The sequence below is a fragment of the Sceloporus occidentalis genome, unplaced genomic scaffold (genome assembly GCF_023333645.1).
Source record: "Sceloporus occidentalis isolate IW3139 unplaced genomic scaffold, rSceOcc1.0.p SCAF_1, whole genome shotgun sequence".
In the NCBI taxonomy this organism is placed as follows: domain Eukaryota; kingdom Metazoa; phylum Chordata; class Lepidosauria; order Squamata; family Phrynosomatidae; genus Sceloporus; species Sceloporus occidentalis.
This window is the reverse complement of record NW_028316981.1, coordinates 189,710,739-189,736,783: the sequence shown is the minus strand read 5'-3', so window position 1 is coordinate 189,736,783 and position 26,045 is coordinate 189,710,739. Positions and strand designations below refer to the sequence as shown.

The following is a 26,045-nucleotide window of genomic DNA, read 5'->3' as shown; positions in this document are numbered from 1 at the left end:
CATAAACTTGCTCCTGCTCCTGCATATCATAGCCAGCATTGCAGAGCAGGTTCCTGGACTTTCCTGCCATGAAGCCTTGTTGGAGTGACCCATTTCCAAGTCTCCATCTCCTGACCCCCACTTGAAATCCTTACCAGTACTTTTATTCAGACAGAAGGTAGGGTGCCATTACCACTCTACCTGGCATCTTGGACTCTGTCTCCCAAAATGGAAGACATTGAAATAAACAAATCAGAGTGGGGGGAAATTCTGAAAACAGGAAATAAAAAAAATTGAAACTATATAAAATACTTCCTAAAGGGGAAACTGAAGAAGAATTAATAAAACCCAGCATGATAAAATGGGCCCAAAATATAGGTGAGGTAATAAATTTAGATCAGTGGGAAAGAATGGAAGCAATGAATGAAATATACATGTAGGCAGGATCTAAAAATAATTATAAAATGTTTTTAAGATGGCACTTGACTTCACATAGAATAGTAAAGAGATATAGAGGTGTGAAAAGTAAATGTTGGAAATATATACAAGCGCCAGAAACATATTATTATGTTCGGTGGACATGCTGTCAAGCTAAAAAATATTGGATTTCTTTATACAATGTGACAGAGGAAGAGTTAAACAAAAAACGATGTTATTGGGGATGATTGAGGACAAAGTGGAAAAAAATATGGCAGACTTATTTCCATTTTTATTCTAAACCATTTTTTTAATTTAAGAAATTGTATTCTATTGATTAATTCTCTAGGGAACATTTCTGATGACAGCTACATCCAAGAATGGTAGAAGCATATACACAAAAAGATTTTCAAAAGACCAGAAGTCTTAAATAAATAATTGTCAATGTGCTTGAAGGATAAGTTTTTCCTTTAAAAAATAAGCACAGGAAACTAAAAGTATAGTAAATTTTCCTCTTGTTGCTAGAGTGTTGTTGAAACAGGTGGAATGACAGAAGATCATCACAGGAAAAGATGGCAGATCTGACAGCAATAAGACTGTGTTTTATAAAATGATGTCTTATTGGTATTTGATACCAGAAAAGATTGCTAAAATGTATAAAAGCTCTTTGAACTTGTGTTAGAAATGTAAAAAAGAAAAATAATAAGAAAAAAGCAGGAACTTTTTACCGCATTTGGTGGACCTGTGAAAGAGCTCAAAACTTTTGGACTCAAATTCCTAAACCGATGGGAGATAGTTTGAAAAATAAACTCCAGTTAGATCCTGCAATATTTCTGTTAGGACTCTTAGATGACCAACTAAAAAAAAACAAAACACCATGGAACAATATCATGATATTGGACAACAGTAGCAAAACTGTTTTATGCAAGAGATGGAAAGACCCAAAAACACTTTCATGTAAACATTGGTTGTTAAAATTATATGACACAGCTGAAGTGGGTAAGATTACTATGTTAATATATGAAAAGATTTTTGAGAGCTTTAAGAAAGAGTGGAGGATGTTGATGAAATACATGGTTTTATTATGACTTGAGGATTGTAAGAGTGATTTAATAAGTAGAGGCATTGGTTTTTTCCCTTTTTATAAAATGTTTTAGAGCTTTATTAGGTCCTAGATAAGGGCTTTTACTTCACGTACAATAGATGAATTAAAATTATTTTAGTTACAGTTTTAACTTTTGAATAAACTTGAGTTAGACAAGTAATTGTAAAGCACTGTTTTTAGGCAGACTGGAAGCCCCATATTTTGCGTTCTGTGTATATTTTAATATAATATTCTGTGTATATTTCATTAGGTTTTTTTAGGTGTTAATTATTCTCTCTCTCTCTCTCTCTCTCACGCACACACACCCCATATTTTTTTTAACCTATGGGAATGTTATATGTATTTGTTCAACTCTTTTAATAAAAATACCTATTTTTAGAAATGTTCCTTTGTTTCTGGTCCCATTGACTTCGCTTTTGTCTAGACCTTTCTCAAGTGGAAATTTAGCTCTACTGCCAAAAAGGGTTCCCCACCATCAGCCTCCTGACCATCTAGCTCAAGAGCTACAACACAAAGAAAGTACCAGAATGTAGATTTTAATGTTATTTTATTTTTCTACTAATGAAATGCATGAGTGTTTTAAACCTAAGATTGTCTACAGAAAGGAATGTCAGATGTGAGAAATGCAGCTCATCCGTCGAAGGCAACATGCTTGAGATGTACCAACTTATTTTAAAAACACAAATATTTTCCTGTTTTTGTTTTTTCCTTTGTGGACCTTGAAATCCCTTTCCCTCAATCACAGCATGCTTTGCTTTTGTCTTTGTCATATAAGAAGTCAGTTAGTCATGCACAGTTTTGCTCATTTTAAATGCATTGACAGTCTAGTTTGTACAGTATATTTTAAACCAGGAGAAATCTTCCCCAGAGTTCATACCTAAAGCCAGTGAAATTACCTGTTGACGACAATTGTTCATTGGAAAATATTCAACATAAATTAATTGTAATGGTCCACCAGATGCAAAAATCTGAAAACCTTCTTCCTTGATCAACTGGTGTGCTGAAAGAGGGAAAGTTTTCCAAAGGTATCGACTGCTTCTGTCCTGGACCTGATTTTTGAGAATAAGGCCTCCTTTACCTTCTGTTCTTGAGACTCTAAGGTGCAACTTCATACTTAAAAGTCAAAACTGATACCATTTCTTGTCCTTGTATTTCAGCATTACCTGCAGGGGAAGATAAATAACATTATTTAAGTGACATAGTGGGAGGCACCTCACACTAAAAGGATGAGGGAGGCACTCCCATGAGCCTCCTATGAACAAAGGGAACTACAGCCAGCCCTCCTTATCCACAGATTTTTTATCATCCACGGAGGGTCCTGGAACTAAACTCCAGTGGATACCAATGGTCCACTGTATTGCATTTATAAAAATATGGGGGGGGGGTGTGGTGTGTGTTGTGTGTGTTCTTACCTCTTCCAGCATGGTCTCTCATGCACAAGCTATTACGGGCCAGGACTCTGGCTTCAAGAAAAGTTACTTCATACATGCATCTGAGGAAGTCAACTGAAGTCCACAAAAGCTCATGCTACCAAGTTCTTTCTTTCAGTTAGTCTCATAGGTGCTACAAGATCCCTTTGCATGCTGATTTTTCAGACTAACACAGCTATATCTTTGAATTCACTTCATACAGTAAGCCCCATGTCCTGTTGCCTGCCTGAGGCCAATACCCACCTCGTGTGCATGTTTGGAGAAAGCTTCTGCGCTGGCCATCATTCGTGCTGTCCTCTCATCGAGTTCTCCCAGCTTCTGTCCCCTTTCATCAAGAGCAAGACGTGCGCGAGCCAAATCTCCGATAGCCCCCCCTGCAGCTCCTTTCACGCCCTCAACACCACCAGATCCAGGGATATGCTGAGCAAGGCTGCGAGATGCTTTTCCTGCTGTAGCCTCACCAACTGGAATTGGAAACCAGAATGAAATTAGAAATGTTTTTTTATATGTGTGTGTGCTTCCTGGTCCCCCACCCAGCATCTAACAATTTTGGTAATGGAGCTATCATAGTTAATATTTAGAAGGATTTCCCATCCAGACATCTATTCAATGCAGATAGCAAAGTGTGATTTCACATGCTTTCACTGAAAGGCAAAGGGGAATATATAACATTTAAGCCTGGCTACCATGTGATAGAAGACCCGTCATAGGAAATGATAATTCAGAATTCTCAACAGGCAGAGTATTCCACCAAGAGAGCTTTTTCCTCTTAGAACAGCAGTCTTCAAACTATGCTCTTGAAGAGATTTTGGACTTCAGCCCCCAGAATCCCAGATGGTTGGCCAACATGGCTGAGACTTCTGGGAGCTGAAGTCCAAAATCTCTTAAAGGGCGCAGTTTCCCATTCCTAGGGGAAATTGTTAACAGACAGAAAAGATCAACAAGAGAAGGAAGAAAGCAGCCACCAGCATATTATCATTAACATTTAGTGTGCATTATCTTGGTGGGACCAATGCAGGGAAAGTCACTGCCTTTGCCTGCCTATCCAGGACCTCCACCATAGTTGATATTGTACATACAAATGCCTAACTTTTAATGGTGTTAAATATAGAATAATTGAAAGTATATATTTCATTAATATTGTCCTTATTCTCCTTAACAGTCAGAGTCCCTACTGAAAGATGACTTACAGAGCTCTTCTCTGTCGAGTGTTCCACCACTCCCGCCAAACAGCCCCTTCAGAAACCCTCGGTATTGAGCCTCAGGGGGTTCTATAGGCGTGAACAGCTCCCCGAGCATGTCCTGGCCAAAAGTAAAGTGGAACAAAATCATTATCAGCAAGATGATATAAGATATACAGATAGGTAGATTGATTTTATCTGTGATATACTTCCATGCAGAATGGGATGGTTTCCCCCTCTAATATATTTTACATACTGATCTTACACTTTTACAGTCACTCCTTTTTGTACTGAAGGCTTACTTGAAAATGGGATACCTTTTCCTCCAAATATAATGTATTAGCCACTGGGCAGTGTGCGCATGTGTTGTGGGGAGAGATTGGCCATCTGATTTTATGTGGAACAACATTTATTGTTACCCTCAGTTTAAATTAAGTATTTTCCAGAATTAAATGTAGCTGCATGGGTGTGTTTGTAACTAAGATGGCCACCACCAGAAAACACAGCTATTGTCTCCAGGACACAGATTCAACAGAGATCAAGCAAGGGAAAGAAGAATGGCCACACCAAAATAAAATGATCCTAATGATTAACTAGAGTAATACTGCTAAAGCGCTTTACATTTTGACAGCTGGCTCGCCATATCCACAGATTCTGCATCCATGGATTCAACCATCCATGGGCTTGAAGTATTTTTAAAAAATCCAAAAAGACAAGCATGATTTTGCCATTTTATATAAGGGATATAATTTTACTATGCCATTATATATAATGGGACTTGAGCATTCATGGATTTTGGTATCCACATGGGGGTGGGGTGGGTGCTGAATACCACAGTGGATACTAAGAGCTCACTGTAACTCCTGTATAATAATAATGAAGGCTCAGTGGAAATTGGTGAAAATCCATTTCTGGAATCTTGCACATGTCTTGATATAACACATGATCAGCAGGAAAGGGAAGAGGAAGAACATAAGGGAAGGGAGAGTGAGGGAAACCCAAGGTATTTCAAGGAGGAGTTTGGACACAAACCTAGGAACATCCGTGTAAAATCAAACGAAAAAGCGTTGGAAACTCTTGATATTTCCGGAGACTTTCCCCTGTTCTGTATGAGTGCAATGATGCTCCACACTGGCAAAATAATTTCTAACATGCCATGAAGGGATGCCTTTCATCACTATATGCTGATTTGTTAAAAAATTTTTTTTTACCCAAATAAAGGATGGGTGAACTGAGAGCCCCTACCTAAACATGATGATACTTTAATTGTTGGGGAAATTAGCTTTTGCAAGAAGCTGGATAACCTATGAGAGTTTTAGTTAGAAAAATGTAGAGTGTGATCACACATACACACAATAATTCACACAGACACACCATTCAGAACTAACTGAAATGTAAATATGGAAACTGGATGGCAGTGTTTGAGGGGTTTGCAGTGGATTACCTGATCAAAGAGTAGACCTTGGAAAGCTGGAGTGACTCAGACTGAGAAGTCTCAGGGAGATGCATTTTCATACATGGAGTGCAGCCTGGGACAACTGTATGTGTACTGTGAGTGTGCAGAGACTTGGTACCTGAAATCTAGCTCCAGGCAGTGGGCTATCTTTTCAGGTAACAAAGACTGGATGTCCCATCCCAGAAATCGACAATGGGATTTGGGACTTGTTGATGGTTTTAATGTTAGTATGAGAAAAACAGTAATTGGATCAGGATAGCCCCAAGATGGGCAGGAAAGTTTTTCTGGAAACACAACAAGGGTGGGCACAGAGTTTGGCTTGCTGCTTTGGATGTGAAGAGATTCTTTGTCTCAAGGTGCAAGAGGAAATGCATATGACTTGAGGAAAGGAAGAAGCACTAAGCAGCTTTGGTTGTATTATTACCTGGATCATTCAAATGCCTTGGCTCTCACTCCTTTTCTCCTGGTCATCTGATCTAGTGTTACTATAGGTCAACATGACCTCTCAAGAATATGCTGACTCCAGATATGAAATATGGGGAATTCAAATACATTATGGGGCATGCAGAATGCACACACAGCATAGCTATCTGTTAAGGTAGGGCGGCTATAGGATGAAAACTGTGCATGTATCTCCTTGGCTCCTAAGAGGTTGCCACCCCAGTTGTGCAATCTCCAAAAGTGTCATGAAACTGAGATGTTGTATCATTTGCAGAAAATGGTACAGAAACCTGTCTGGCTAGCTGCTTCTTTAACACTTTGCTGCCAAATCAATTAATCAACTTGGAATGACAACTAGCAATCTAGCAGCAACACCTGAATCTTCTCCAGTCCCGGTTTTTGTTGACTATCATGTGGGCTGCTCTAATCTTATCTCACTTTCCTAATCATGTTTTCATTGAACACACAGAATAGGAGCAAAGAAGAATGTATCTGTACTACCACCTTTCATTCAGCAGAAAGTGAGAACAAGCTTTATGCACAAAAACTGTACACATGAAGCCCATACTTACAAACTGAAAGCCATAGTGCTCCAGTAGGACAGGTTCTGGGTGGACAACCAAGTTATTCTCTTGCTCCAGAAGAGTCTTGTGCACCTTAAAAACTTATAGAGTTTATTCACATAGGATTTTATGGACTCCAGCCCACCTCCTCAGATGCATGAAGCACTCCCTCAGTTGACAATTATACACACACACATACACATATGAGTGGGGTCAGAGGGAACTGAAAGACAAAAAAGTAATAATAATTGACTTTGCAACTATTAAGGTAATTAAAACCTTTCATATTTCAATTCCCCCTGACCCCAACTGATTTAATCAGTGGGACCCATCTATGTGTATAACAGTCTACCAACTGGGCTAACATGTCGAGCTGCACTTCATGCAGTAGGTGGCCTGCAGTCCATAAAAGCATAATAAAAGTCTATTAAGGTGCCATTAATACTCTCTGTTGTTGTGGTACATGTGTAGAACATGTTCACTGTTCTGATTCCAAGTACAGACTTAAGAGTGGTACTACACTACAGCCCTATTTACATGTATGAAGGATTAAATTAACATGACAAAAACAACCTTTGTTACTAGAGTCACAGTTCTGCAGAGAAGAGCCCCTGCTATCTATGGAGGTTCTCCCTGTGAGCCAGAACTTGGACATTCTAGGTTCTGGTTCATATGAAGACACTTCACTCAAAGAAGAGGCTCTCCTATTCAGAACTGACACCTTTCCATGTTATCAATGTGATAGTGGTGGGGGCTAGCTTATATGATGATTTAACACCCTTTCCCGTGCTTGAAAAATGCTAAAGTCAAGAAGCTACAGCATGTCCTCATGGTTTTCAGATTATGTTGCTGGGATGTTCCAATGTAGTATATTAAGATCGGTAAAAACAGACAATTTTTATTGAAAAAAATTAACAGCATGAGAGAAGAATGTTTGACAGTGTTTCAAGACTCACCTGCAGACTGTCAAACATTTCCTGGCTGTAGTTCAGTCGCTGAATTTCTGTGGGAGAGCCAAGATACAAAGCTTGTCCTTCGTTGGTAAAACAAAAGGTCCGGGCAATCCTCATGTCTGCTACAGGCAAATAATTAATGTCGAGCAATGGGCGTAGGCTTGGTACACTAAAGAAAAATAGTCATATTTTATACATCTGAAATAAAAACATGGTATTGTATACAGTATGCATTGTCATCTGCACCCTCAAAACTATTGCATTTGAATGCAACCAAAATGATCAAGGCTGCTTTTCTGTGTATAGCTACTTTAGAATAAGTCCTACTCAATGCACCAGAATTGACTTGTGGGTATCATTAACCATACACTGGTGCCATTCAGCTGCTACAGTGGAATTTCATCTATTGATCAATATTTTTCATGATGGTGCCCAAACGGTATAAAGCATTGTATGGCAATGCGGAATGCTATAATCTGTAAGAATGTAAAACTGCATATATAGTGCACCCCGTGAAACAGAATAAGACAAGGAACTATGCTGGGGCACTGTTGCTACTTCACAGCAGCTTTTGATTTTTCACAAATTCAAATACTTTAAAATTTACATTTGTAGCCATCAGTATATCAATAACTATCTACATGTCTGTTCTCTTACTATAGGCTAAGTCGGCTGGGGCTTATAGCAGCTCAAGTCCAAAACCATAAAAAGGGGAACTGACATAAAGACTAGATTTTTCTGCCTCCCCAATGCCACCTTTTTTTTTTCATATGTTGAGAACAATGCGGGAAGGCCATAAGTTTGCCATGGCTGTAATAGAGTAAATAACTATGAGGCAATGGTAGTTTGTCTGCCACAGTACACGAAGGTGTTGTATGCAACATACAAAACATACCCCTTGATCTTATGAGCTAAAGCAAAGAGAGAGACAGCCTCAATCTCTCAAAGATTGAGGGCACACTTAGGCACAATCATAAAAAACGGACTGTCTATTTTGCCTGCCAGCACCACACAAGTCAAGTATAGAAATATGGCCTCCAAATTCAATGCGGGCAGATTAATTTGGGCATAACAGTGGTGAACCAAGGTGCAAACGATCTGCTATCCACTTTGAACAGCTCTGATGCCTGAACACTGTGCAGACGCAACAGCAGCAAAGAAGTAAGCCATTGTCACAGAATAGCCCTCAGAATGAGATTTTGCCTGTGTGCAATTAGACTTGCTTCACACTTTCCACCATCTGCAACCCAGTCATCTTTCCAAGTGGTCTATTGCTTCCATGTAGAAACTATGATTTAATGAGGTTCTGTTTCAGAGAGATCATAGGGCCAAAGCAGAAGGCCCAGAAGGAGCGGCCATAAGCCACTCAAGCCCTGAATGGGCTTGGGACTGCAGCAACCGCACAGGCACTCCTGAAATGAGCTGCCACTGCAGTCCCAAATGGGCCGCTGGCAGGAGCAGATTTAATCTGCTCCTGAAAAGTCTAGCTCCTGCCACTTAGGCACAACCTCAGAGCGACTTCAAGCTGGTTTGGGGGCATGTGCCATGTAAACACCACACCCCCAAAGTTGCCCGAAGCTACTTCTTTTGGCTTGTCTGTTTTGGGCCACGGACAGACAGACAGACAGACAGACAGACAGACAGACAGCTGTTGTATGCTTTCAAGTTATTTCCAGCTTATGGCTACCCTAAGGCCCTATTTTCTTGACATGTTTCTTCAGAGAGGGTTTGCCATTACCACCCCTACCCTTACCCCCACATATATATAAGCAACAGACAGACACACACAACACTACCATTTCCTGAGTCTGACAAGCAAGTAAGTAAGCAAGCAAATTAACAAAGGATGTAATTCACAGTGACACCAAAATATTGAAAGACTCCCTTGATGGGCTGTAAATTTGAGTAAAGACCAAATAAGCAAAATACTTTTAAACAAAATCCCATATGCATATCTGCTGAAAAGAAGGAGGATTAAGATTTTTATTGGACTCCTTGCTCAGAGGTTTGTTTGATAAGCAAATGCACTCTAAAACTTCCTTGTCTAGCAATGAATCTTCCCTTGGAGGTCCTTCAGATGTTTTGTTTGGGACTGGGGAAGGGTGGCAAATACCTCAGGATCATGATGCGCCCACTGGCACAGAAGCACGCCAGGCATGCACTATTACACAGAGTCACCACGTCTGCTCGCAATAAGAAGGGTGTGTCTGTGATGTTGTGAACATAGAGGCATATTTGGGAAGGCAGTGAAAATACTTTGGCTTGTTTTTCTGAGCAGATAATGGCAAACTGGTGGTCTCCCGTGTCCTGGGAACATGAAGAATGCAGGACAAGTTTCCTTTTCTTTGTTTTTTCACTCTCCTCGGTGCTGTTTGGATCACTCCATGCTTCATACGGAGGGTGTATTAATGTCCCCGAGCAATCCAAACAAGCAAAAGTTAACACTGCTCCCTTCAATGATAGAAATGTACCTATAAAATAAAATTTGCTCATGTTATATTTTTCAGTTCTCATTGTTGATAGCTCCAATAAATACATAAAATAAACTAACCTCTCCAAACCACCCATCATGGTGCCCTACACACATTATCTATGTTACACAGTGACAAGATAAGTTGTTAAATAATGGTGTCTCTTTCTTTTCTGTCCACTTATGACACTGATAAATCGTATGATATAAATAATGCTGTGCTGGCTAAAACTTTGTGTCTAGAGACACTCCCACCCCACTCACCAAATTCTCTGAATATTCTCCCCCTTAACATCATCTTTTCAAACGCAGTGTTGCCATTTCCAAGTTGGACAAAATGATAGAACTGATGGTATTAACATTCCCTGGGCTAAAAGAAATAGGGATAGATCCTAAGTTACTTCCAGATTTAATAACTCGAATTCATTACTCTTGTGGCATCACTGAACAGAATTCTATGTTTTTGCTTTCTTTCTTGAGATAATCATATCAATTGAAGGCTCAAAATAAGAAGATACACTGAAAATCAATGTGCTGCATATGATAAGTTTATTAAAAACATGTGCAAAATGACAAGAAGAAATAAGCTCAGTTAAATCTAATAAAAGGATAAAAGTGTTCTTTATGTTTTAAAGAATGGTTACTCACCCCAATTTTTAAAAAATTGTTAGCTATCGTATACATGGATATTAGCCTACAGAGGTATTATCTTAGCAGTTACACTTCGCCTTCATGTACATATGTGCAAGTGAATATAAATAACTCTCAGCCCACCAGGCATCACATGTAGCCCTTGGGGTAAAAAGATTGTCCATACTTGCTTCAGCCAAATGTATGTGTGCACAGAAGCAAAATCATGTATTGATAAAGAGATGTAAGTGATTTTCAGACTGTGGCTCATTATTTCCAGGTTTTGGTCTGACCACGCTGAACAGTATTCTAAACCAGAATAATTCAGTTCCTCTTTTACTAATTTTTGTTAATAATTGTATAACCATAATCCTATCTTGCAAGTCAGCAAGGAGCCTGGGAAGACACATCCTGAGCAAAACAAGCTTAGTGGCATATTTCTACATTTTAAAAAGAAGACATTAAGGAAATCAAGTATTCTTACCACTTGGAGAAGCTGTTACTGGCTCAGTGTGTCTTAATTCATCTGCACTGGGCAGATTAAGGGACACAGTTAAGACCAACCCCAGGCCTGTACCAACCCAAAGGCAAGGAGATACTGTTGTGTCATTTTTCCGTGCAAATGATTCTGTGAAATATAAAGCTGTAATTGTTTCCTTTGTCTCCTTATCAATACTGGAAACACTAGAGCTTCGAGAATGACTTAGGGAATTTTCTCTGTTATCTGTTTAAAGAAAGCAAGAAATAGTTCGTTCATTCATTCATTCATTCATTCATTAAATTTATATGCCGCCTTTCTCCTGAAAAGGGATCCAAGGCAGCTCATAGATAAAACAGTTAGAAAACTTTACAATAAACATTTTAAAAACAATTAAAATTAAATATCAACATGTAAACTGGCCTTGATTAGCAACAACTCTGGTTTACTACTGGAGATCATTGTAAATGAAGATGCCTTTCAAACCAAGGATGGCTCCCGCTTCTGTCAAAACCTCTGCTCAGGCAAGCTATAGATACTATCTATAGCTAAAACATTCCTGAGAGGCAGCCATTCAAATTCTGCCAGTGAAGGTGAGCCTTCTGAGGCAGCAGATTTCACTGTCAAAAACTCTTTTTACTGTGAAGATACAGTTCAGTTCAAAGATACAGTTCAGCACCCTAGATAGTTCCTTTAAAGTTTAAACATAAATCCACATGTTCTGCCCTATATCATAAGCTCTCTGGGCAGTATACAGTAAAATCATTTAAAACAATTTAAGATTTCAGATAATAAATACTTTCTGTATTCTAAAAACAATTATGTTTTAGAACAACGATGTTTGCAGAACACTGAACAATGATGTAATTTATAAGCTGAATTATTTTAACAATTAAAACTATCTAAAATTGCATATGCATCTCAATTTGGGTGTTAGGCTTTAACAAAAAGTCAGGTTTCAACATGGTACTGAAAAGAAACCAACACTGACACCACCTGGGCCTAAAAAAAGGAGGACATTCTGCTTCCATGATGTTCTTCCCCATGTCCTCCTGCAGTGCGCTGTTCCCATCAGAGGGACACAAAGCGGGGACAGCCCTGCAAGTTTGGGCAGCTACACTAAAGTGGTGGAAATCCTTGAGGTATAGAGGTCCCAAGCTATTTAGGATTTTGAATGCCATCAGCACCTTCAATTCAGACAGGATGTACACTGGCAACCAGTGCAATTCTTTTAAAACTGGAGTTATATGCTTTTCATAAATTGCATTTTGCACCAGCTGCAGCATTCAAGTCGTATTCAAGGGCAGTCCCACATGGAGCACATTACAGTAGTCTAATTGGTAAATTACCAGCATATGAATTACTGTGGTCAAGTTTTTCTTGTCCAGGAAATCTGAAGCTGGCCCCAAGCATTTAAGCCACAAAGTCCACTTGAGCCCCCAGTGACAGAGGTGGGTGATCCAGGAGTAGTCTGAAGCTTGGCAGATGCTCCAAGAAGTGTGGAACCCTGTGCAACACAGACTCCTTACTCAGTTCCCAGAACCAGGAACAACAACACACAGTGTAGAGTGATCTTGTAGCACCTTTAAGACTAACTGAGAGAAAGAAGTTGGCAGCATGAGCTTTCGTAGAATAAAGTCCACTTCCTTGTAGATGTGCTACAAGATCTCACTACAAACTGATTCTACAGACTAACATAGCTTTATCTTTGAGTCTACAATACACAAAGTATCCATCTTAATGGGATTCAGCTTCAATTCACTGGGACCCATTCAGCCCATTACATTCCCCTGGTACTAATCCAGCACCTGCACAACTCCGATGATAAAGAGACACACTATCATCAGCATGCTGAGACCACCCAACCACAAAACTGCCAGTGATCTCACGAAGTGGCTTCAAACAGATATTAAATAACACTGGGGATAAAATAGAACCCTACAACACCCCAGATAGCCAAAATACCAATGCAACTTTCTGGAACCAGGCCTGTATAGACAGGAATGGCATCAGTATAATACACTGCTTCCTACTCCAGACCTGAAGGTCAGTGGTATCAATAGTCACCGAGAGATCCAGGACAACCAACAGAGGAACACTTTTTTCACTTGGAGTAGATCATCAAGGGTTGTGCTGCAGGATTCTCCCCAGGGGACTTTACTCTTCAATATTTTTATCAATGGATGACGGGGTGGAGGGAATCCTTATCAAGTTTGTGAAAGACACAAAATTGGGAGCAGTAGCTAATACATTGGAAGATAGGAACAAAATTCAAAAGGACCTTCATAAACTAGAAAATTGTGCTGAAACTAACAGAATGAAATTCAACAAAGATAAATGCACAATTCTTCATGTAGGCCACAAAAAACAAATGCACAGGTATAAGATGGGGGATACTTGGCTCAGCAGTATTATATGTGAAAAGGGGGCTGGAATTATGATTGATCATAAGATGAACATGACATAGCAGTATGATACTGTAGCAAAGAAGGTAAATACTATTTTAGTCCGTATTGATAGAACCATAGTTTCCAAGTCAAGGGAAGTAATAGTTCCACTATATTCTGCATGAGTCAGACGTCATCTGGAGTTGTCTGTTCTGCACGCATCATTTTCAGAGGAGTATGTACAAGTTGGAGCAGATTCAGAGAAGGGCTACAAGGATGATACAAAATATGAAGAATAAAATATATGAGGAAAGGTTGAAGGAGCTGTGCATGTTCAGCTTGATGAAGAGAGGACTGAGGGGTGACATAACCAAACTTTTTAAATACCTCAAAGACTGCCACAGAGAGGAGGGAACAGGTCTCTTCTCTGCTGTCCCAGAGGGGCACTTCCCTACGGCCACTTCCAGCTCTGTGACTCACAGAAGTGGGAACCACCTCTGATCTGAAAGTTATGTCCAGTTAGACCATTCAACCAGGTCTAATTATTTGAAGTTATAGGAGAATAGATTTTGATTGAGCATTGGAAGGAAGGTCTTGACAGTAAGAGCGGTTTGGCAAGGGAACCAATTGCTTAGAGAGGTGGTGGTGTCTCCTTCCTTGGACATCTTCAGAATGGGAAAGCTTTAGCTGGAGATCCTTCATTGAGCAGGGGGTTGAATTCAATGGCCAATGAGACCCCTTCCAATTCTATAACCCTCTGGAATGCCACACTGTTGTTCTCAGTCCATAAAACCAGGTGGATTTTAGGTGGATTTAGAACTGGTTGACAGATCAAAGTGATTAATGGGGTGCCACAGGATTTTGTCCTGATTCTGATATTGTTCAGCATCTTTACAAATGGCTTGGATGACTGAATACAAGATATGCTTATCAAATTTACAAATAACACCAAATTAAGCAGAGGAATTCATAATCCAAAGTATAGAAACAGGATTCAAAATGGCTTTGACAGATCGGAGAACTGAGCCAAAGCTAAAAAAATGAATTGCAACAGGGATAAAGATAAGCACTACTGTTCGGCAAGAAAAAGTGAAATGCACAGATATAGGATGGGAGGCACCTGGCTTGAAAACAGTTCTTGTGAAAAGTATCTAAGGGGTCTTAGTAGACCCAGAAGCTAAGTATGCGTCAATAGTGTGATGCAGCAGCCAAGACAACCAATGCATTTCTAGGCTGCATAGACAGAAATATAATGTTAAGATGAAAGGAAGTAACAATCCCACTCTCTTTTGCTTCACTTGGAATCCATGGAATGAAGTTCAGGGCATCACTGCTCAAGGTTACTGACAAACTAGATCATGTCTGCGGGAGGGTCCAGAAGATGGTAAAAGACCTGGAATCCAAATCCTATGAGGATATTTGAGATGGCCGTGTATGTTTAACCTAGAGAAGACAGGTGGCAGGATAGCTATCTTTAGCTAAGACAGAGATGGAGCAGGCTTATTTACTGCTGCTGCAGAGAGCAGAACCCAAAGGAATGGATTCAAAGTACAAGATAATAAGAACTGACTTAAACATTAGAAAGAATTTATTGGCAGTAACAGCTGTTCAATAATACAATAGCCTACCTTGGAAGGTGATAGACCCCACTTCATTGGATATTTTTAAACAGTCATTAGATGACAACCTCTTAGGTGTATTGTAACAATGGATTCCTTGGAACAGATCACCCTTGTGGTTCCCTCCAATTGATTCTAAGTCTTCTTTGCACTTATCTTCTCCCTTTGCCTACTTTTTCTAATATATATGACTGATGACTTGAACTCAAAGGTTTACACACATTTTTGAGTCTTCTTGATTAGAAAGTATTGATTTCAGAATTACCAGAGTATGAATAGAGATAAATAGTACATAGATTGCTCTTTTTGAAATGTGAGTAACAGCAGATCCCATTGTTCTTTTTGAAATGTAAGTAACAGCCGATCCCAAACATATATATCCCAAGGACACTCACCTTCTGTTGTGACAGGCAAAGAAACTTCCATGCATGCTGCAGATTGTGCTTTCCTAAATGGAGGCTTTCCAGGACCCCAGCGATTGATTTTTGTAATATCTGCACTGGATAGCCGTTTTCCAGAGCTGCAGCTGTGAGAAGTAGGACTTGTACAGTGCCCATTTACAGGATCTGTAATAAGACATTTAAAAAAATTAAAATAGGAATGTGCGTTCAGATCACACACTGTTGTTAAACCTGCAACCATTTAACAATATCCCCCAAGATTCTACAATTATTTTCTGCATAAAAATTATGCATACAAATTATTCATACTGCCACCTGGAGAAAGGTAGCTTCTTCCTGTAAATACTTGTTTTCTGTATCTTATGGGGCAGGGAGCATTCCAAAATCTTTGGGATGTACAAGAAGTAATACTATTACTTGATTTTCTAGAAATGTGTCTGCCTTAGCGGATTCTATTCTACAGATGAATAAGTTATGACATGCATATCTCTGGCAGCATCCCCAGTAGAAAATGATATTCATCTTATGGTGCAGGGGTAGTAAAATCTCTGCTTGGTCATGAAAGACCCTGGGCACATCACACTCTCTCATCCTGAGAGGATGGTAAAGACAAAGCCCCTCTGAACAAATCTTGCCAAGAAAACCCTGTGATAGGATCTGATCACCATAAGTCAGAAATGACTTGAAGGCACACAACAACAAGAAGTAGTTGTTTGAGACCGAAACTCCCAGCCAGGGTGGCTAATGATCAGAGATAGTGGGCAATGTCATCCAAAATATATGGAGTGTGCCAAGTGATCCATAAAAGTTACAGTGCTTTGTGACATTGCACAAAGGAAAGTTCCAGGTTTCCTTTAGAGGACTACCACTCAAAAAAGGCAGAAGTACTAGCTCCCCTCTGAGGGAATCTGCTATGATCACTGAAGGGAAGGATTTTTCTACACACCAGTACACCAGTCTCTTAACTATTGAGATCATGTAGGAGCAGAAACCTTCCTGTTCAGGGTACTATCCTACTATGATCTGGGTAAAAGTTAAGTGCTTTCCTAACATGTAATTTATGCCAAGCTTCTTCCTAAGAAGCCTTGCTTAGAGAAAAGGACAATATTGACCAAGGTCTTGCACTGAAAATGCAGGTGTCTCACATAGCTATGCCTCTGCAGCTACATCTCCTTCTGCTAGCCTCCTTGTAACAACTCACCTCATAAACCACACAGCCCCCCTCCCCAACATGGCCACTTCTGGGTTGTCAGAGAGTGAGAAGATCAGCAGCAAACGATCCTGCTATTTTTTTTTTTTTTTTTTTTTTTTGGTGGGTTTTTCGGGCTATGTGGCCAAGTTCTAGTAGAGTTTATTCCTGAGGTTCGCCAACATCTGTGGCTGGCATCCTGCTATTTTTCTTTAACTGGATGCACTTCAACAGGTGCTTGCAGTGACCCCTGAGAGTCCCTGGGATGTCCCTGCAGATGATGTCCTTGCAGTGCATTCTGCTACAGGAAAATAGCTGGATTTTCCACCAAAGGAAAATAGAATTTCAACCTACATGATGATAGAAACAGTGATTTGTGTTGTCCTAAGGAAGACTTATCAAAGCTTACTAACAGGAAGTCAGCCATTGTACCCTGTGGGCAATGAATAACAAAATTAATTTTGGGTGCAAAAGAGATCTCTGTTCTAAAAACCACCTTATTCAGACAAAAGCCCCAGATGACAGCACTCTCAACTACAAAACCCATCTGGCCTAAGTTATGGCAAGACAAATCTGTTTGGATTTGTTAGTAATGATGCTAAGGGGAACATGTTGTTAATGGTTCAGAGGATGTATCACAAAAATAGTAATGGATACAATAATAACCACAATACAGTTAAGTTATATTATTCCCTAACAAATAAAATGTCTCACGTTCAAACACTGAAGATGGCCTTTATTGGAAACCCTCCTACCTGAAGAATCTAAAAAACAAAACAATTCCTCCAAACTGTTGACATCCTGAATTATATTTACCTGAAGTTGTGGGGGACTTGCACCGCTCCAACTCCAATGAAACTGGACCATCTGATAGCTCAGTTAGGCCTGAAAAAGTGGAATAGGAAAAAAATCAGTTTCAGTTTGGACTTTATTTCAAAAACCCAATCACTTCAAATATTATGCAGTACAATAAATTCTCCTAAATTATGAATACATGATTTTACCCATAGAGATCTTTCTCAGTAAGGAACATCCTTCTGTTGGGTGGAAGAGGGAGCTGGATTCTAAGTAATCCAGGATGGTGTCCTTGTCATCTTTCCCCTCCCCCCGACAAGGCTGTGGTATCAGACTTCTCCTGCATTCAGCCCTGCCTCTTATGTGATTGCAGCTGCTACAAAACCAGGTGTGTGTGTGTGTGTGTGTGTGTGCGTGCGTGCGCGCGCACGCGCTCTAGGAATGTATGATGGATCCACAGGTTCAGAAAAGAACCTTACAGATTCTGCACTCTGGGCTGGCTGGAGTTGTCAGAAGTAAGAGAAAGATTCTGCATCATTCTCATGAATCAATATAGGCAACAGAAACCAGATATTTTATGCCGTGCCAGTGCCTAATGACCAGTTATCATTTCCTCTCATTTACTGCTTGTGCAGAATTAAAGATGGGCTGAAGCTACTTCCTTTTGGGGTGGGGTGGGGTGGGGTGGGGGGTTGTGCTCTGGAGAAAAAATGCAGCAGGATGCTACATGAAAATCTCAGAATCAGACGGCAAGGTTCTTTTCTGATCTCCTTTATCAGCAGTTAGTTTTATTTTCTTGGTTGAGATCCAAATGCCGTTGACATTAGGGGAATGAAAAGTATCACAAAGATCTCTAAGTCTATCTTGGTTTGACCTTCTTCTCTGAGACTCAACAGTGAAAAAGTAAAAGAGAATATACAATATATTGTCCTGCACATCAGAGATATTTAGACAAACAACACCATCACAGCAAAAAGTCAGAGGCAAGGTATGTCTAAAGCTTTGCTTTCTGAGGTGCTCTTCCATGTTTACTTATTATCTGTTAAATGTTAACAAAGAGCCCGTACAGACAGGCCAAAATAAAGCTGCTTCTGGTCACTTTGGAGGTATGCTGTTTAAATGACACACACAGAAACTAGAAGCTGCACTCCAGTCCTTAGGATTGGAGTGTGGCTTTGGTTTGGCTTCTGGCCTCTTATGACGCATACATAATTTAAACAGTATACCTCTAAAGTGACCCGAAGCAGCTTTATTTTGGCCTGTCTGTACAGGCTCAAATTTTTCTTGTTAGCATTGGTTGTCTACCAGACTTCCCCTCCTCCCCTGCCTCCACTCTTTTCTTCTTAATTTTTCCTTCCTGTCTCTCCCCATTTTTGACAGTTTTGACTTTCTAAGCAAAGTTCCTGATGGAAATTTTGAATTTCTGTCTGCAGGCAAAGGGACCTTGTTTAGCTTCTGAAGATGGCTGTCTCATGTAAATATCATCATCCTCACCATCAGCATACCATCACTGCCATCCTACTTACTTCCAGCCCCCTTCTTCACATCCCTGCAGTTAAGGTTAATGTGCTCATATCCCAAACATTGGGTCCTCGTTAGTAGAAACTAATACTGTCCTGTCACCATCACACCCACTCGCTCCATCTCACTGCACACTCTTCTGCAGATGGACTCTCAAAGCTTTCATACACTCCTTTCCTCTTTCTGTGACACTGGCTGATACCTTCTATGTTGTTTCAAGAATAGTATTGCCACTATAATTTCATGATTATTCTATGAGCACCCTCTGAATAGTTTCTAAACATGCCCTTAAAGTTGCTGTGCCTCAGTTTCCACTTTTGCTAAGGCTTGTGGCCTTAAAGAAGAGGTTTTAGAAATTCCTCATCCCAACCCTCTCTTGACAGGGTCTTAGATTTAGGTGGCCACACCTTGCATTCCTACTGCGGATAACAAAGACTGAGGATCAAATGAGAGCATTAATGTTACAGCAACTAGGCTAAACTGTGATCAATGGTACCAAAGGCTAAGGCAGCATAAGGGACCAGAGAAATGAACTGAATTATCAGAAGTCTTATTAGAGGACAAAAGCCACAGAGACCTTTGAAGGGGGTTATTTTATCTTTATCACCCATATCAGTATATCAGACTCTCCTAGAAATCCTACTCAAACACACAGACAAACACACAAAGAACTGAACAGATGTTAATCTTTGTCACACACAGGCTGCCAAGGATTCACAGAAATCCTGGAACTCTGCTAAAAGCCACTTCAGTATGTTCTAATTACCCTTCATTACTCATTAAAAGCTATGAAATTATATACTTTCAATTCTACTTTATGTTGATGCTGTACTTTCAAAATAAATGGCTGGTCAGTCAGTGCTATGCAAATACAGTTTCTGAAGAACCATTTTTCCTGGATTTGAGTGATCTTATCTGAGTGGTAAGATGGTATATTGTGGTAAATGTGCATCCACAATGGGCTAACCTCCCAAATTATATACATCGTTTCTGTATTTTTTTTTACTGCTTTCCATTTTGTGGTTTGCAAACCACAGCTTTTGCAGTTCATGTGTAACAGCAAACAATGGTTTATCCTTCATTTGGCAATGAAGGGAAGGTGTCCGAACATCACAGAGGGGGGAGAGAGGAGACAGCAAACACAAGGCTCTTCACATTGTACCAAACACACATGAACAGACCCAAAGTGTGGAAAACATGCACAAACATTTTAAACATCCATGTAAACATGTCCTGGAACCATGGATTGGGCTAGTGCTCTCAGGCACATGTCCATACATGTATGTTTAATTTTAAAAAAATATTAAGGATGGTCCCACACTTTATGCAGTAGCCCAAGGCTATGTCTGTGGCATGGAGGATTATTTGCTGGTTTCCATACCCTTGCAAATGCCCAGTTTTTATAGCTTCTGACACTTACCATGAAACAGGTAGTAGAATATCCATTGTTTTTATATTAATTTAAATATGCTTCAGCTAATATAGTGTGGTGGAATAATCTACTCCATATTCTCATGGTAGTCCACTTTTTCTTCATTATGTTAAAAGGAAACACAACCAGAGATGAAGATGATGTAATGAACACCACTACCACAACAAAATGTGTTTCACATTTCATCCCAAAGGGGAAAGACAGCATGCAAGCTGAACAAAAACAGATTCACATCACTCACATACCAGTTTTGACCAGGCACCAATCTTGACAAGGCACCATCTTAACAGAAACTTACTCTGGTAGGAAGTACGGATCCGTTTCGTTAAATCAGGATAAAAGTTAGACAGGCCACGCATGCAAAAGTTGTCTGTGGAACATGCCAGAACATCAGCAGCAGGCAGAAGAAAGAGAAAAAATATAAAATAATCTAAAGTGGAAGAAAATGATATTGCAACCAGCATCTATTTAGGCCCGGGTGAAGGAGCCTTCACATATGCTTGTGACTTCTGACCTCCTAGTCAGAAGACAAATTGAATAAAGTATGTTAAAGACCAAAAAAAGTGGGATGAATTAGAAAGAAATGACAAGAGAGTGTGAGCATGTTAAAAGTAATATATTTTTAAAGAATAATTTGGAGAGGTTTTTTATTTTAAGTATATATAATTGTGTTACCTTTTTTCAGCAGTCAAAATGTTGCTCTAAAGAGTCACTCAAGATTTTCAACCAAGTAATCTGGCTTAATTTAGGATACTTTAAAGCGTTTCTTCAACTGTTGTTGTTATGTGTCTTCAAGTTGACTCTATGTAATTTTATCAGAGAGAATGTGACTTGCTCAAGATCACCCAGTGAGTTTTTATGGCTGAACAAGGATTCAAACCCTGGCCTCATAGATTCCTAGTCCAACACCCAAATTACACCACACTGGCCCACCCTATCTTCTACAGTATCTTCTAAATCTATCTTCCATATCTCTTGAATTTTTTCTGCATAACGTTCTAACATTTCATAGATGAAAGCAAATAGAGACAGCTGAACAACCTCTCTGTGTGATCAAAAGAGTATGGCAGGCAATAAGTGGGCAAATGACATTAAAGAAGAAGAATGAATTAAAATTAGGAGCCCTGGTGGCGCAGTGGTTAAATGCCTGTACTGCAGCCATTCACTCAAGACCACAAGGTTGCGAGTTCAAGACCAGCAAAAGGGCCCAAGCTCGACTCAGGCTTGCATCCTTCCGAGGTCGCTAAAATGAGTACCCAGACTGTTGGGGGCAAATTAGCTTATTTGCTAATTAGCTTACTTGCTGTTCACCGCTATGATCTTTGGAATAGCGGTATATAAATAAAAAAAATATTATTTCAAACAAAGAAACATTGGAATTTAGGTTCGGTGTTTAGAAAAGTGTGAAAAATGAGAAATAGCCAAATCAATAAATATCCTGTGTGTGTATGCATGTAGCATGATTAAAAAGAAACCTAATGTTTTATAACACATTATTTAAAAATTTAATTCCTTTATCAGACTCTGCTTAAAATCATCACTTTCTCTCGGATCCACAGCTGTGTACTCTGTACCCTCTGCCCAATGTACATTATATATTGCAAGAAATCCCAGTTTCCCCAGAACACTCATGTAAGCCAATAGGCTCTCTGTCCAACCTACTTAGGATGTTGTTAGGACACAAATGAGGGTGTGGGGAAAAATACAATGCAAGGAGATAAAGGGAGGAATTAGTGAATAAAGATACTGCCAGAAAAACAAGATTGGTATAAAGTAAACCTTGCATTCCAGTGGCATCCTATAATGTCTTACTAAGGCTACAATCCTGTTCATACAAACCTAGAAATAAGTCTCTCTGAATTCATTGGGGATTATTTTTAGTAGATACATGCATGATTACTTTGGGGGCATTCACACAAAAAAAAAATTGTCACAAGGAGATGCAGATCTCCACACTGATGCATATTGAGTTTATTGTTCCCATCTTGTTTTGGGTTCACGAATCTCTTCTGAGTCATTGTAACCCCTTTGTAATTCACACATGCCATCGTTTCAGTTTCAAATGGAGTTGCCTCCATTCCTCTGAACGATACAGAGTGATCTGAATTGATTCAGAAGCTTATTCATACTGCTGAAGATACGGATTGATGTTTTCAGGAAAACTCAGAAAAAACGTGGTATCAAATACCCTGGTTAAGTGGATGTTTGCCGACACCCCCAGATGATTACAACAAATGGACGACAAAGACCTATGAAAATGGCAGGAAAGATCAGCAAAAGAGCAAATGCATTTCAAATCTAAGTAGATGTAAAGTGAGGCACATTAGAGAGGGGAAAGTATCAACTTCATATATACGGTACATTGATGGGGTCTGAGATGCCAGCAGAAGATCCAGGTAAGGGTTCTTGTGTTTGTGGCAGATAGCTCACTGAAAATGTCAACCCAAAGTACAACTGCTGTGAAAAAAGCAAATTCCATGTTGGAAATCATTAGAAAGGGAATGCCTTTACAAGGACCTATAGTAGAACTACACTTGGAAAAATGCACAGTTGTGGTCACCATATTTGAAAAAGATTATTGTAGAGCTGGCAGAGGTGCAGAAAAGGAGAAAACAAAGGAATCCAGAGAGTCAGTTAACTTTCCTATGAGGAAAGCTGAAAACATATTGAGCTTTTGAGATTGAGAGGGAAAAGCAATTGGCAGGGGGAAATAACAGAAGAATATACAGTTCTGCAAGATATGGAGAAAACAGCTGGGAGAAATTTCTCTTCCTCTCATGATAGTATTATGAACACAGGATCACCCACTGAAATTGAATGGTGGGAGGAGATTCAGAACAGACAAAACGAGATACTTCTTTATATAGTACACGGTTAAACTTGAATTCCCACAAGATGTAGTGATGGCTGTCAACTGGACTAGTTTTTATAAGGTGAGTAGATAATTTAATGCAAAGAAGGCCACAAATGACTTCTAGTTGGGATGGCTATTTATCACCTCCAGCATCAGAAGAAGTGTATCACTTGCTACGGAACATGAAGTGGAGAACGCAATTGCAGTCATGTCCTCTTTGTGGGCTTTCGATAGGTAGACAGTTGGGCACTGTAGGAACAGAGGCTAGATATAGATAAGCCTTTTGTCTGATACAACAAAGCTCTTACATTTTTATTATAGAAAGTTTAAGAAGCAACCTTTCACCAGACACCAAACCGATCTGTCGCAATCTTTTGCTACTACCAAAGCATCAATATTTGGCAAGCAGTCAGATATCTATCACATAGTTTTCTCCCAGATAGCATTCAGACATGCATTTCAAACCCATTCCAAAAGCTGCAGGCATTAAGAGGAAAGGCTGTCAAAGATTATTCCAACCATATTTTATTTCCTACCTGCAGTAAATTGTTTGCTTCTACGGGGAGAACGAGGCTGGTGTTGATGCAAATCACTTGATCCATAAAGTTCAAAGCTTCCCATGCTTAGCAGTGTAGTCTTCTGTATAAAATCCACAACAACCAAACCATTGCAGTTTCCAAATGCAACTCTGTGAAAAGAAGCATTCCTCAAGGGCATTGTCTTTTGGTATTATCTCTCCAAAATGGAAATGTGGCAAGAATTGGAACATATTACAATCAAGATGGGATCTCTATTCTCCCTGTTTACATCAGGGGAAGAACTGTTTACCCCTCCAGATGCAGTTGGACTACAACTCCCAATATTCCTCATCCATGCATTCCTAACTATGGTGGCTAGGGCAGCTGTAAGGGACAGTCCAACACTGTCCACAAAATTTTCACCCTCCCTTCATCTCATTTACAGTGATTCCTAGTCATTTGTTCCTCAGCACAACACTTCACATCTCATTCAGTTCACACAGCAATGTTACCAGTCATGTAGTTCACATGACCTGTTTTATACATACGTGGACACAAGCTCATGCAGACTGATTAATTCATGATTACAGGGGAACAAATTCCAACATGCGGTGCCACTGTATTTCAGCATACAATAAAAGACTAAACACACACACACACACACACATATACACACAATATCTTACTGCCATGGGCACATCACTACAACAGGGTATAAATGTCATGGCCTATTTAAATTTGTGGGTGTGACCTTTAGTTCTGGAGAGGGGGTGGATGGTGGAAGGCTGAGAGACATCACCCCAAATTATCTCAGCAAGGTTTGGATTAAAGGGACACTTTGAAAACAGTGAAGAGGTCCTGACACTGGAGACAGCTTGTATAAATTTAAGTACTCAAATGGCTCTTTTTACTATGTGTAGTGGGAACTACTGGGTGCATATTCAGGGCAAAATCCTGATGTGGAAAATTAACTTTCATGTGTAAGACAAATTCTTTCATAATTAGTCTGGAAACATTCGAGACTTCTTCCTCAGATGAATGTGAGGTGCATCTGATGAAAGAGATTCAAGTCCATGAAAGCTCACGCTACTAACAGCTCTTTCTCAAAGAGGCTGCAAAACCTCTTTCGTAAAAAATATTGCTCTGCAGATCTGCAAGTTTTATGACAGCTTCAAACCTGAATCAATCATCTCATCATCATTTGCATCTTTGCAGAGATACGACCACTTCAAGATCAGTGTATATATAATTAATCCCATACTCATCCAAGACAAGTGTGGACTTGGATGAGTATGGGTCAGGGATGAGAGAAATTCTGGCCAGTATCTTGTTCATGACCTCTGGAGGATGGTGCACAAGAAGGTATATAGTACCAGGTGTAGCTTTGTTCCCTCCCCACAACACAGTGGAGATATGCCTGTGCTGCATTCAACCAACACAACCGAGGATGAAGGAGCAGCCCTTGTTCTTGTCAATAGGGCAAAAATGGACACAAAAATGCACCTTGGCTGCACAGCAGAAGATGGTGATTTGGACCACCACTGCAACTAGCAGTGGTCATGGAACAGAACTACACTCAAGACCTAGAAAATATATTCAGTTCTCTAAACATAGGGGTAAGGATCCTAGTAGACTATTAAAGAAGACAACTTCTTCTTCCCCAGTTGTACAAGGGTAGCCAGATGACCAATGATATAATAATAATAATAATAATAATAATAAATATTTATTTATATCCCGCCTCTTCTGATTGAGGATCGAGGCGGGTAACAAGGAAAATACAATATACAACAATAAAAACAAGCCCCACAAAACCCCGACCCAACCCTCCCTCCCAACTATAAAATTAAACAGTAAAAAAAAGTTTAAAAAATACATAACAATACATCAAAGTTAAAAACAAATCACAAGTAAGAAAAATAATAAAAGGAGGGGGATTCAATTGGTTCTGGACATCAATTGGGGAAGGCCTGTCGGAAGAGAAAGGTTTTTGTCGCCTTTTTAAAAGCCTTGAGTGAAGATAATTGGCGAATCTCTTCCGGCAGGTCATTCCAAGTTTTTGGAGCAGTGACAGTAAAGGACCTCCGGGAGGTCACCACCAGTCTGGTCTTTCTAGATTGTAAAAGGTTTTTCATGGAGGATCGGAGTGTACGAGAAGGATTGCATGGGAGGAGGCGTTCCTTCAAGTAGACTGGACCCAGGCCATGTAGGGCTTTATAGGTGATT

At 39.7% G+C, this 26,045-nt stretch overlaps 1 protein-coding gene across 2 annotated transcripts in view; it reads right to left on the bottom strand.

Moving 5' to 3' along the window:
• Positions 1-1,707: 1,707 nt before the first annotated feature.
• LOC149323135 (syntaxin-binding protein 5-like) overlaps positions 1,708-26,045 on the bottom strand; it is an 87,668-nt gene continuing 63,330 nt past the window's right edge. Inside the window, exons 18-27 of one of the 2 annotated variants that reach the window (XM_089487736.1) lie at positions 23,838-23,989; positions 20,746-20,817; positions 17,516-17,584; positions 15,505-15,675; positions 11,110-11,349; positions 9,639-9,996; positions 7,529-7,694; positions 4,122-4,233; positions 3,175-3,395; positions 1,708-2,664 (exon numbers count right to left, since the gene is read on the bottom strand). In XM_089487736.1, coding sequence (XP_089343862.1) covers positions 2,623-2,664; positions 3,175-3,395; positions 4,122-4,233; positions 7,529-7,694; positions 9,639-9,996; positions 11,110-11,349; positions 15,505-15,675; positions 17,516-17,584; positions 20,746-20,817; positions 23,838-23,989 — 1,603 coding nt within the window. In that variant the 3' untranslated portion in view covers positions 1,708-2,622. The remainder of the gene's footprint in view (positions 2,665-3,174; positions 3,396-4,121; positions 4,234-7,528; positions 7,695-9,638; positions 9,997-11,109; positions 11,350-15,504; positions 15,676-17,515; positions 17,585-20,745; positions 20,818-23,837; positions 23,990-26,045) is intronic. The other variant, XM_089487744.1, reaches the window with a different exon arrangement.